Raw genomic sequence first — 14,420 nt, forward strand, 5'->3', positions numbered from 1 at the left:
TCTTTAATGACATTTCTGTTTAGTCTTCTCAGGGTTATTATCTTTGTGGGAAAGGAAGTGACCAAATGGGGTTGTGCTCTGAGAATGACTGTAGCTGCCATGCTGGCCTGGACAGCATCTGCTGGGTTATTAAATCCACTCACTTGCTCTTTGAAACAACCACATCATGTAATTGGGAAAAAAACCCACATTCGTACTAATGACTGCATGACACTTATTTTTCTACTTGTCTGTGATCGTCTACAGAACGAAATGGAATGGGATGGGATAAAACTAATCAGAAATTATGTCAATAAAATGAATGGTTCTCATTCATAGAGAAAATTAGCAAATATATCTGGTGTGAACATCTCTTCATAGTTTCTGCTGAATGAGTATCTGTTTTGCAAACACATTAATTGAAATACCCATACCTTTTTTTCAAGTGGTGACTGGCATCAACCTTCTGACCAAACTGTTAAAACTATTGTCTGATGGATAGTGAGAAACTTTGGTGTTTTAAAATATTTATGAGACTTGTTTTGTGGTAGAACTAGCTTTTGAGCATGCTCATTTTTTATTTTCTTCATATGTTGAACTGATGACTCACTGAGTCTTCTTAAGCTCTTACATTTGTGGAATTTAGTTTCCATGTATCTGTAACATACCATGTTGTGACTTGCTAGATGGAGAAGTGCTTTGAATGGAGAAGGGTATTATTGGTGGACTTAATGCCATGTCTCCTTAACTCCCAGATGCATAATAATTTTTGCAATCTGAAGATCACTGCAGTTAATTTCTGAGTAGGTAGTGTTGTTGTCCTACACTCTGTGGGGTCATGTTTTTACTTCACTTGTGTATGCTTGTGTTTATGCACTTAGATTATACTGTATTGCTAACATATTCCTAAATGAGCTTCTGTTTTTCTTTGCCCTCTACTCTTTTGATTGCCGTAACTTCAAGTTTATGGCAAATGTACAAATTTTTTATGGACAGAGATTCTAATGGGAACACTTTAAAATTGCTAAGTGTAGTTGCCTGCAGTGGCAGACAAATTGGTTATAAAATACTGCTGATTAACTCATTAAATTCAATCTCAAAAGTAGTTATATTATTTTCCATATTGTTCCTCTTGGATAGCTATTCTGAATATTATTCTCTGATGTCATTCCCTTTTCCTGTGTAGATCACTGTTGTAGTCAGTTCTTTTTAAAGTCAGTTCTTTTTCAAATGCATGCTTTCCTCTTGATAAAAATTATGCAGCTTTTCAAATCTCAGAACTTTCTCAGGTAGAAGAAAAATATTAAGGAAAAATTCTTATCAATAACATCTATTAGTAGTAGCAAATTCTGAAATACTGGCTCTCAACTTCTTGTCCAGTATGTATAATGATAAACAGTTTAACTTTGAGATGTATATGCAAGCCTTAAAGTATAATAATTCATTTCCATCCTGCTTTCAACATTTTTTTCACATAATTTTTGTCCTAAGGGGGGGGAGGGCTTAATTTTTTTTTCATATTGTCTAAACCTAGAAACTAGCTGTGCATAAAAATTTCCATTCTCTTAGAATTAGTCATAAACCAACAATGGACTGTTACATAGCCTGTCTGGGGCATATGAAACAATAACTGCTTCCTGAGGTGAGAAAATTACTGTAAATGAATCAAATAAAATAATACACTTTGTTCTACCTCATCAGGGGTTTGATATGTCTCTAATTCCATACAAGATGAATGAATACATGAGCTAGGAGCCTCTGTCTGTGGCCATGTCCACAATTTAAGGCAAATAGAAATAGGCCGCCTGCATAATCTTTGTTCCATTCTGATTTTAATTTTGGTACTAGATTTGGAAGATACTTTGAGTGAATAGAATGTTTCCATGATTTTGTATTTTGGTTTGAAACTTCTGGCTAAAACCATTTCTTTTGAAATATAGCTCAGCCTCTTTTGGAGTATGTTTTAGTGTCTTTCTTGCCCAGTAGCTACAGAGTTAGTTTGCTAAACTGTGATGTGGTAGCTCCAAGATTGATTTTTTGCCTGCAGTTATTTGTGCCTGTATTGCCTGTTTGTCAGGAAAATAAGTATCTGGCCATTGATTATTTAAGGGTGGAAAGTGCCCAGCTCACCTTTAGATGCTGTTCTCTTTTTTTACTATTTAATATATAAACATTAGAGCCTGACTGAAATCTAGTTGAGCACTCCTATAGTAACAGTAAGGTATTGATTTTATATTACTGACTCTCTACCTGCTTTCATAAGTGTGTAAGTATTCTGTAAAAATTACAATGTTGCACTAAAAAAAAAGTTGCACTATTAAACATTTAGTAAATGAGGCGTGTCTTTTCTATCTTTTTTTCCTTTCAGTTTTATTCTCTTTCTTTCTGCCAGAGTCTGTTCATTCTATTCCCCATCCTCTTCCCATTTATATTTTCTTTCTCTTGTTCATTCTGTCCCCAAATTCCCTCCTTGCATTATAGTACTCTTCATTTTCTGACATCCCATTAATCTTCCAGTCTTTATGGCTTACTTTCCCACCTCCACAAGCACACCCACAGGATGCTTAGAAATTTTACAGCATACCCAGTTGTCAAAAAACTAAACCTACAAGTCCCAGACCCGTAATACTATGCTGGGAATGCTCATTAACTCCCACACTGTTTGGAAAAAGAAACTGGTATAGTTAGTATAAGGTCTGCAAACCATAATACATGCCTAATATTCCTTTGCTTTCCACTAAACCTGGGAACTCCTTATGGGAAAGAAGATGGGATTTGGCTTTTTTTGCTTTAACTTGGTTTTGATCTTGTAGGAACCTTAGGAAAACAATGGCACAAATGTGCAGCTATAGGGGTGTGACCTCTGAAACATTGGGTTTGAGGGCAGCACAACAGATCAGAAAACCTGGTGCCATAGGTGGATGTACCAGAAGTGCATCCTCAGCAGAGCAGCTGCACCATGGCCAAATCCAAAGTGGGCTTTGCAGTGGGGAGTGCCAGTGATCTCACAGAATCTCACAGAATCACAGAATTCTCAAATGTTTCTGTCCAGTCTGTCTGCCAGCATTTCTGTCAGACCATGTTCTTTACTGCTGGCAAAAGTGACTAAGAAAAATGACAAAAGACTGCATCTCTAATGTGTATATGATCCATTGATTGCCCCCTCCACTAATTGCCTGTAAATGCTAATTAAAAAAGCAGTATTCAGTGTATGGATGACAGTGTTTAGTTTCTAAAGGCAATAATTTGAGGCTTTTCTCTTGCTAAATAGCACCCATGCCAGTGTTTAGTGTTGCTAAGTGGAATTATCATTAGATTTAATCTTTATCAGAGGTCACTTAAACAGTGGATCTGGACAGTTTTTGGACAGTTTTCACTTCCCTGTGTTGAGCAGTTGCTTTTGGCTGTTTTTTTTTTTTTTTTTGGCAAATAATCAGGAAATGATCACTGCATTGGTTTATTTCTTAATTCTGCTGTGAGGAAAAATGTAGTTATTGTCAGCATTAGAAATAGAAATGTAGAAATACAAGCTTAAACTTTGCAGTAGTCAGTAGTAGGGGCTTGACCTGCTTGCTTCTTCTTATCCTTCATTAGTACTTTTTTTAGCCTGTATCACTTTTAATTAACTATTTGGGACTTAACTGACAGTAGTGTAAGAAGCACTGCATGTTAAAGTAATATTCCCAGCTACACCATAGCTGAATACAGCTGTATTTAACTAACCCCAGAGTCACTGGATCAGTCACTGATAACCCACCCCAGGTTCGATACTGCCAGCAGTGCTTCCAGGTCCTTTCTTTCCATTCATATTCAGAGGATAGCAGCAAAAGGATCTAAGCCAAGCATTGCTCAGAAAGCAGAGGAAATCAGTCCTCTCCTTTACCCTCCATTCTGGTGGTAAGGATGCCAGTAACTTAAACAAAAAGAATTAGCAAACTGAACTTAAAAGATGAATTTGCCCACTAAAATGATGTCTCATCAGGGATAAAACATCTCAATAGTGCAGTTAAAGATAATTGTTATTTTTTAATATCTTCCTTCTTCAGAATCCTACTCAAGTGGGAACTGCTCTTCAGGTTTTCCATAATCTTGGGACTTTGAAGGATACCATTGCTAATGTGGTGGATGGATACTGCACAGTGCTGGAAGAGAACATAAAAAATGCTTTGGATATCAAAGTGTTGACCCAACCATCTCAAACAGTCGCAAGAGGTATGATACTTGTTTTACAGAGAATGATAATTGATTATTTTTCATAGGACTATGGTATCTTATAAAATGGAAGAAACTCTCACATCCAAGCCTGTTCTAGAAATGTTTCTCTGCTTGCTTTAACCAGCAGAGGGTTAGATTAGGCATATCTCAGAAAACAATTAATTTAAAAACATTTAATTTGACAAAATCAGGTCTGTCTGATATTTGGCTCAGAGGTTTTCCTTTATTCCTTCCTACCACTCCTTCCTAAGTTGCCCAGAAAATTGTCCTCATTAGGTTACAATCTGTAGCATTTTCTTAGCTGTTTCTCGTGGAACAATGACTCCAAATTCTTCTTTGTTTTTATTGGTGGGGGAATTATGGGTTGAAATTATTTGCAATCCTTGGAAGAAGCCTGCAACTACATTGTTATGCTTTTGTCAGGTGAAAACTGTTTCAAAGCAGACTATTCAATATGAAGAAATGTTGCACTCTTAAACATTTGGTTCCCAGTTAGCTCAGATACCAAAAAATACAGAGGAATTGAGTGGGCAGGAAAATTTGAACTTTGGTGTTGGAAACATTCAATTTTTTTTCAAAAGTTTTGCAACAAGGTAGGGATCCAGACCCATAATCAGCAGAATAATACAGAAATGCATCCTCTCTGAAGTGAAGTGATTGTTGAGAAGCTGCATGCCCTTCAGCTGGAATATCACTTTTTTTTGCAGTTTGTCTATGCATTTAAGTCCTGAACTGGTAATAGCTGTATTTTTCACAGCTACTCTCTCTCCCCCATTTCCCTCTGTTCTTAAATCCTGGAAAATTCGCATTACTGTGATGTTTCTGTGGAAGTCTGAATTGGTAGAGCTTGTAACAGTCATGAGCATGAAGTATCCCCACAGAACTTCAGAGCTTAGTCAGCTTCTCGTTTGAGACAACTGAGGCCATTCACAAAGTTCTGTTCTGAATGTATTTTAGGCTGCTTTGGCTTTAAAAAAAGTATCTGTCAAAGTGCATAGAGATCTATATTTCCAATATTTTAATTTTCATTTGTGGAAGCTGAAATGTGCTGCTGTGTATGTTTAAAAACCATTTAGGTGGCCCTGGTCGAGCTGCTATGCCAACGCCTGGGAACACAGCAGCTTTTCGAGCAGCCCTCTGGACAAACATGGAGAAACTCATGGATCAGATCTGTGCTGCTTGTGGACAGGTACTCTGCAGCTAATTCCTGTTTGTCTCATCATGCAATTTTCGATGTAAGAATTTAGATGTCACTTTCCCTCTCAATAAATTCTCTCTTACAGGTGCAGCATTTGCAGAAAGTATTGACAAAGAAAAGAGATCCTGTGTCACATGTCTGCTTCATAGAGGAGATAGTTAAGGTAAAGTTTTAACTTAGCTGAATATGCTTTAGTAAATCTCCTAAGAAAAATGTGATGAGAGAATGAGTTTATTTACAGTTTTACAGTTCCATAATTTTTTTAAATTAAATTGATGGGAAAGTGTTGAAACTCTAACATTGAAGGATATATTTGTGGTCTGTGGGTTATATCTGTAGGATGTAAACATGTTCATTTTGTTGTAATTTCTTTTGTTTTCTTTAAAAGGGAGCTGATAAGGTACCACTGTATGGATCATTAATGTCATTCCATAATACCATGTGATTTGATTAATTAATTAAATCTGTTAGTTTGCATAGGAGAATGTGTCTTCATCTATCATTTTCAGCCATCTGTTTCTCACTTCTTGACAATTTCTCCCTTGAAAAATAATCATGGCTGTTCTTTTGAATACCTATTATTTTCCATTCATTTGCATTGTTTTTGTATTCATATTTGGAATAATATGATTAATGGTCTCCTTCAGTGGTAGGAACAGGATTACTGAAACTGTCTCATCTACGTTAGTAGAAGAGAGCGAAAACAAAAGACATCTTCCTGCTGACATCTCTTTCCAAGTGTGTAACTGGATTTTTAATTTACATGGGCTTAATATTTGAAATAGCTTGGGGAAGCTCTTCATATGCAAACGTGGTCTTCTCAAAAATGAAAGCAGATAATGAAGGTTAAATACAGCCTTTATCTGTCTCTTAAGCCTGTCTCCAGAAGATGTTGCACAGAGCATCATTTTTCGATGAGGCACTTCAAACTTCTCTTTCTGTGTTAAAACAAACAAACAAAAAAAAAAAGCAAACCACCACAACAACAAAACAACCCAACCAAAATTAAAAAATCCACACCCCCCCTCAAAAAGTTTATAAACTTTTAGCATATTTTCTTAATTAAAAAGTGCTTAATCTGGAAAAAAAAAATCTGTTGCTGCCTGGGTGGATCAGTCCTTCAGTGGATCAGCATCTTTAGGGAGAAACATAGAAACCTGGAGACAGACCAGAAATGCTGAAAGGAAGAGTTTGGATGGAAAGGGAGCTTAAGTAAATGACCTGTTGGTGTTCATGAGTGGCTCACCCTGTGCCCGTGCTTCTGACTTTCACTCTTCCCTCTTGTAAAGCATCAATTGAAAAGGACTTTTTCAACAACTGAAAAGAGAGTTTTTCCAGTTTTTGAGGCTGATAATAGAGGGAAGCCAAAGGAAATATTTTGTCCTCCTGGAGACTAAATGAACGGGGAAAATGAATTTCAGTGAAAGCAGGGTAAGGAAAACTCGTTAGAAAATAAAAAGCTTACTGGGTTGTCTTATGCTAAGCATGTTCCATGATTTCTCTGATTACTCTTCCTTCCCTTAACATTCATACTGTAAGATTGCATCTAAGTGAAAAGTTTTATTTCCCAAATAAAATCCATCTATGCATTTTTCCACAGTTTTCACTCTTCCAATTACTTTGCTCTTTGGTGGGTGTTTTGGTGTAGTAAAGTGCCTGGCTGGACACTGTCATTCTCAGTGGAGCAGCTAAGAAGGGGTGGAACATCCTTATCTGATGTTCTGCTAGCAGAATTCTCTCAGCATGGCACAGTACTGCTGATGGCACCGACGCTTCACTCACTTCTTGCCTAAAATGGTTCAGTACAGCATCATGTTTTGCTTGGACATTCTCACAGTTAGACCATTTCTTCTGATGTCTCTTGAAAAAGGTGTGGGACCAGGCTGCAGATGAGTGAGGTCACCAAAGAGTAGAGCTGTTGTTCAGACATAACCAGATATGTACTGCATGCTGCTGAAATTCAGGAGTGTAAGTACAGATGGCTGTATGGGAGAATATGGATTGGTTTAGATATAAATAAGAAATTGGTATTTTGCCATTTACTAATGAAGATTCTATCTCGTGTTAAACCAAACTGAAATGTGCTTTCCTCAGCAAGTGTTCTGGAGAGGGAGAGAAGTTGGATTTTCTGTATTGTATTCAATTCATTAATAAACTGAGCAAATGAACAAAACAAGCCAAAGGTACTAACATTGTACCCGTTTGCTAGAGCAGCATGCCCACTCCAGAAGATAGGAAAACGAATCATCCACTCTACAGTCTGTGCACTAATTACTGTTACTGATGTCAACATTATTATTACAGTCATCTTCTGCAGCAGCTGCAGTACCACTTTGCCTGTCCATCTGCTTCCTTGTTTTGATTACTGCAGTGCAAGTATCATCCTAGGAAGCATAAGAGAGGAGGAGATCCAGCCTTTTTAAAGCACAAGTCCTTTAATAGCAAGGAAGCTACTTGCCTTTTTTTTTTTTTTAAGTCATCATTCTCTTTTTCCATTGGGGATTTTTTGTGTCTTTCTCTTCAGAGATAGCACAGCCTGCAGTTTTTCTAATTTTGTATTATGATCTCAAACATGTGCTTTCCGGCTTTCTAATTACCTGTTACCATAATAATATTTAGTAGTATTGTATCATGTTGTATCCAAAAATGTAGTTTTAAAAGCTAATTAATTAAAGGATTCACAAAAACTCTGTTTCTTTTGTTTCTTTTAAAAAAGGAAACAAAACCTGACAGATGAAGAAGCTGAGGTACAGAACTTGGAAAATTTTATATTCTGCAGTTCAGCATGAGGGCAATGACAACACCTGCGTCTTTACTACCCTATGGTTTCTCCTACAGAATTCCCTTCCAATTTTTACTGGCTTTAGATGTGGCCAAGAGTTAAGTAACAGTGTCAGGCTTACGCGAGGATCATGGAAGAATCTGGACATTAAATTTATACTGCACATTTTTTCACTCCTTCCCTTTGCAGAACTAGATTTTCCTTTGACGCAATATGAAATTAATGCAATTCTGAAAAGAAATTATGTACTCGTAGTACCTTCTAAAAACTTATTCATTTCATGCTTTTCATGAACTATAGATTCATTATTAATGTTTACATATTTAAATTACAGATTTAATTTTTTAACAAATCTATTAGCTGTTTAAAGGAGAAATATAATTCAATGGACAATTTGTGGGTTTTATGTAAGAAAAAAAGGCCTTTAATAACTAGATTTTAGTTGGAGAGGGCCAAAAGAATTCAGAACTCATGCAGTTCTGATTTCTAGTTTTGGGGAAAATGAATACAGCTTTCACTGTATACATTTTTTAAAAGATAGGGTTAATGCTGTCATAATTTTAAGGGCAAAAATTAAAATTACAAATAAGATTTAAATAATGTAAATTTGATATTTTTGTTCACCTAATGACTGGTTATTTATATCATTTCTTTCAATTACCTAATTCACCTTCAGAGAGCTAATAGGTTACTTCAGTTTATTTTGCTTTATTGCTTCTCTCTTTCAATGTATAGTGACTAATCCTTCCTCGGCTGTTGTAATGCCTAAACTACAATTGACTTCAGTGTAAATCACAGCCAAACACATCTTTCTGTGACAGCCACCTTCCTAATTAGAGTCCCTCTTAGCCCCTTGTAGAAGAGTTGAAAATGATCTTTGATCCTCGTCTATTTTGGGTCCTTCACTCCTACATAGGCATCAGGGAACAGTTCTGCCAAGAGAGAAGCAGCCTGAAAAGCAGCAAATCATTTTTAAGGGGGGTTGGGGTGGTCAGTAGAAAGGATGAACTGGGTCTCTCTGCTGGGCACAAAGGTGCAGGCAGAACTGCCCTTGCTCGCCTTTGGGTGTCCTGTTTGCAACCCAGGCACATCACAAACCCTGTCAGTTACGTAAGCCTCGGGGTAAAAAAGTGAGCTGAGAGTTCTAGTGAGTGTTATTATGCACTTTCTGGAGGGCTCTTATCATTGCTTCTGCTGATGAATGTTTGGTGAGTAAGCAGGCTTTTTTCCTGAGTTGTCAACACTGGCAATATGAGGTGTTAATGATACAGAAAGAAATGTCCTCAGCATTACATAAGATAAAGAAAATAAATGGAAAATATAGATATTTATTGACAGAGTGTGCTTATATTTCACCTTCTAATTTCTGCTCTCCATCCAAAATTGCTAAAAATGTTGCTGCTTTGAAATTATTCACATCTCCTATCACATATTCACATTCAGTTGACCCAATTAATAAATAATCCCAAGTGGAAAATATTGAAAAATAATCTAATTATTGTCTTATGTGAATTCAGAAATAGTATGGTTTTCACCAATTATTATATGATTTATTTTTCAGTATTTTTTGTAAATGCAGAATTGGATTACTTGCACATCATTTCTACTGTGATTTCTATTTGTTATTTAAGCCATAATGAGGTACTTTGTGAAGATGTACCCAGGTGGATGAGCAGGTTTTTGGTTCCCAAAATAGCTAAGACAATTTTTGTTTCAGATCTACAAATTGCCCTGCTGAATTCACTTGCAGGAGTTTTCAGGACTCTTAAAGAGGCAAGAAAATCCTACCAGTTAAAAGTCCCAACTCTCATTTTGAATGGATCTGTGTGCCCAGGCAGCCATACTAAAAATAATTTGATCCTAATTCACATGGGAGGGTCAGAGCCTGTGCAGTGGTTTTCTAATGACACTACGATTTCTGTAGAACTTTAATTCCATTTCTCTGACAGAAATATGCAGCTATGAAGAAAAGGGATGGTGTGGAGGTTGTGTGGGTTAGTGGGTAATAATGACTTTTGTTCTTTTTCACTTCTGGTTTGGTGGTGTTTGTGCAAATTGCAGATCAGTGATGACTGCAAATTACTAAGTCAGTTGGTTTTCACTCAGCTTGCCATTGGAAAAGAAATACATTTACCAGAAGTGCCGCCTTTTATCATCATCCTTGTCAATCTTTCCTGAGCAGCTCCGGGCTGAGTGGACATGGTAACGAACCATCCTTTCATCCTTGGAGGGGATATGAAGTAGTCAAGGTGAAAGCATGGTTGGAATTGAAGCTGTACATACTAAATCACTTCTCTGGGTAGAAGAAAGCTGTCAAATCCCTGGGGTAGTTACTGGCTCTTGAATACTAAGTTCATTTATTTCCAGTTGATGCATATCTTGCAGGAATATGGAAGGATTAATTAATGTTTTAAGTAGTTCTGAAGATATAGGGTGCTGTTTAATATGTAGGTATTTTTGTTCCTTACAAATTCGTTTTTCTGAGGAATCACTTAAGAATTCTTAAATATTCTGTGAAATGCACAGTCTTAACTTTATTTTCTAGTCAAGAAGGTTTTTAAGAAATAAAGCAAACCAGCTTTTGTCACCTGCATAAAGAGACCTTTTTTCAAATGTTGCACTGCTGCTAGAAGTCTAGAAACTATTACACCTTGGATATAACCTGATCAACCCAGTGTAATGAAATTCTGTGCCCTGCAGTAAAACAAAAAAAAAAAAATCAAGGTCATTTTTAAAATCACAGTGTCATTTATTGACATCTCTGCACCTGTAATGTATAATATAAACAGCATTAGAAATTTAAATTCACTTTTATTTGAAGAAATTTAATCCTGACTGCTTTAAGGATACAGAAAAGGGTTATTGGGAACACACTCAGAATTTGTCTTTTCTTTACTGATTAATTGTACTACTGAGGATGATGGCTTTTTGTTCACAGTCTAACATTTGGCAATTATGTTGCTATAGAAGTAGTGCAAATAGATTTCCTTATTTCTGTCCCATAAGATCTTGTCGTCCGAAATTGTTAAATCATTTGCATTGTTGCTTTATTGGTGGAAAAAATATTTAGACTGTCCTTTAAATGTCTTCTGTTTTTGGAGCACCATTCACAAGTCCTGTATTTCTCCATGGCAGAGTCTTTGATTACAGATAGAAAACACTATATATGTTAGTATGCAAAGCCTGATTTCAGGAGCCTGCAGCAACTAGCTGCCTGCTAATATTCACCATATTGTTTTACATTTCAAAGAGGCTTCACAATAAAGATGTTTTTCACATTCTACTCAAAGTATCAGAATTTTTACGGGGAAGTTGGAAGTGGTTGTCATGAAGGGGGAACCAGTTTAGAATCAGTGGGTCAGATTTATTATTTGAATGTTAAAATAGCTATTTTAGACAGACACAAATATGTTAATTTACAGATGGAAAATTATACCAATTAAGTTCTAAATTTACAGTGTGGAAGAAATAGAGACATTTGTAAAAATAAATATATGTCCTTTCAGCATCTTCTTATATTTTTGTCTAATACCAGAGAAAGGGGGTACTTTCATTCTCATTCCTTGAATTTAGATTTAATGTCAGATACTAAATAGTTATAGTAAGAAGAGAGCTAAAGAGTTTTCATTTCATTTCAGGAATAGCAAAGTTAATTAGTAGTTTGATAATGAGGTAAGCTGTTTTTATGTTTGAGGAAACTTGAAATCAGTTTTCCAGGCTTTAGCATTAATATTATTGTACCAGCGACTACAGATCTAATATCTATCCTTTGATAATACTGGTACTCAGCCCACTGTTGTTCAGTGGTTTATTAACTTCCTACTAGCTGTTAGTGGAAATGGGTTATATTTTTTGAACTGGGAAAACGAGTCATTTTCATGTGAGTGAGAAGGGGTTTAGCGCATGAATCGTGTCAGTCTGTAGTTTCTTCTGTAATCTTGCAAGCAGGCAACATCCAATCTAAATTTCAAATCTATGCAGTCAATGCATCAATCTGAGTAATATTGGTGCTTCACACTATTAACAAGTCTGCTTAGGTGCTGTAATACCATGCACTAAAAATGAAAGGAATACTGAAAAAAGATTAATAGACACGTATAAATCCCTCCTCCCCCATACCAGTAAAAGAGTACTGATCTTACCACCAGTCATTGCATAGAAAGTGATTGAGTCTGCAGGCTCTCCCAGTTGCACTGTGAGAACTTTTTATCAATGTGGGATTAATCATGAATGGCCAGGCCCAGAAAGTGGTGATCAGTAGTCCAAAGTCTAGCAGCTGGTCAGTAGTGTACCCCCACAATGGGTCAATACAAGATCCAGTTCTGTTTTAAGTCTTTATTAGTGATCTGGATGGGCCAGAGTATACCCTCAGCAGGTTTGCTGATGACACAAAACTGGGAGTAGTGGCTGATGCTCCAGAGAGTCATGCTGCCATCAAGAGTGACCTCAAGAGAATGGAGGAATGTGGAGGAATGGTCTGACAGGAACCTTATGGAGTTCCTGGGACAGAGAGCAGAGAGAACTAACACTGTCCAAATGTCTCCTGGCACTGGCCTTATGCAGTGTTATTAAGCTGCATCAGGGGAAATTTAGGTTGTACATTGGGAAAAAGTTCTTCACAGGAAGAGTGATTGGCCAATGGAATGGGCTGCCAGGGAGGTGGTGTGGAGTCAGCATCCCTGGAGGTGTTTAAAAAAAAGACTGGATGTGGCACTCGGTGCCGTGGTTTAGTTGACAAGGTGGTGTTAGATTGTAGGTTGGACTTGATGATCTCCAAGGTCTTTTCCAACCTAGTTAATTCTGTGACTCTGTGGTTCTATTATACAACCTTATATGTTTTATCTAAAACCTGCTCTATTATGGGAAATGCACAGTGTTACTCTGTGCTGAGTATTGACAATAGTGATTTTATAGTAATAGTTGAAATGAAATAGTTACACAAAATGAAAATATTTTTAGCAGATTGCTGGTTCTGGCCCTGATTCAGCAAAGCAGTTAAGCACATTTTTAATTTTGCATAAATAATATATCCCATGGAAGTCAAACTACCTCCGTCTATGATTTTAATAAGGATAAGTTTTGTCCCATTCACATAGACAATATAGTGAGCCTCAGTGTTGAGAAAACGTCATCATTTGTGGTCTAGCCTGCTGGACATATTTTGTCTGATTTATGGGTATAATTTTCATGAGCAAGTAATTACTCTGTGAATAGTATGTGTGACTCTGTACCAAATTTTTGAATAGTGTGGAAAAGGGGGAAGACTACACTGGCTGGGCCAGAGTACAGTCTGGTTGTTGTGGTTTTTTATTTTACTCTACAGAGATGCAAGTGGGTTACCTAGAAATAACATATTTTAAAGTAGCTAAGTGCTAATAGTCCATACATTTTTCAAAAATATCTTTCCATTCCTTGGTTGTGGCCAGCTGTCCAGCAGGTCAGAATGACAGAGGGTTGCCCTAGTGTGTGTTACTGGGCAGTTGTTTGGTTCATTTCTGAAAATAATTAACAAGAGGAGGACAGATCTAAACTGTCTTGCACTGCCTACGGAATTGCATGGGGGCTACTTAATCATGTAAGTGCCTGCTCAGCTGTTCAGTTTTGGGTAACAAAGTGGTCAGTGGTCACAGGAACAATAGTGACAGTATTTTAAATTTACAGTTTGGGTTGGTAGGTATTAGTTTATGTAAGTGTGCTTTAGGCAATGGAGCATTTTCACAACAGATTTTTGTTAGACAGTAGTCAGTTCTGTGGCTGATCTTACTTCCTCACCATTTTGTAGTGGTACAAAGTATGATTTATGTGCAAATTTTCTGTGCTGAGAGATCAAAATAAAGCTGTGGGGAGACAGTACCATTCATGCTATAATGCTGTGTTAAATGGATCTGGTTTGGGAGGAAAGTTCTGTTTTGCCATTATAAGCTTAAAATTGCTTGCAATTAATGTTCATAGTTTTAATTTGGTATATTTCATGATGGGGAAAATATGTATATGTCAACCTGAATCTTGCCTATCATGAGTTTTAGATACCACCAATTACAGTTAAGGTTCTTTTGTTGAAGGAAAGACATATCGCATGACAAGAGGAAATAACATTTTATTTTATGCTCAAGTGCAATCATTTACTTCTGGAGACTTTCAATTATGTATGGATGTTTTATGTAGGCTTTCTATGTGCACAATATGCACCTGCTTTGTGCCAGATAATAACACCCCTTACCTTCCAAAGGTTTGTGTGTTCTCCGT

General features: G+C 36.7%; 1 protein-coding gene across 1 annotated transcript in view; it reads left to right on the forward strand.

Annotated features, from left to right (window-relative positions):
* COG5 (component of oligomeric golgi complex 5) overlaps positions 1-14,420 on the forward strand; it is a 173,575-nt gene that overhangs the window by 108,466 nt on the left and 50,689 nt on the right. The window contains exons 8-10 of the mRNA XM_066550811.1: positions 4,026-4,191; positions 5,271-5,383; positions 5,478-5,555. Of these exons, the coding sequence (XP_066406908.1) occupies positions 4,026-4,191; positions 5,271-5,383; positions 5,478-5,555 (357 nt within the window). The remainder of the gene's footprint in view (positions 1-4,025; positions 4,192-5,270; positions 5,384-5,477; positions 5,556-14,420) is intronic.

This window comes from Molothrus aeneus, chromosome 5 (assembly GCF_037042795.1).
Source record: "Molothrus aeneus isolate 106 chromosome 5, BPBGC_Maene_1.0, whole genome shotgun sequence".
In the NCBI taxonomy this organism is placed as follows: domain Eukaryota; kingdom Metazoa; phylum Chordata; class Aves; order Passeriformes; family Icteridae; genus Molothrus; species Molothrus aeneus.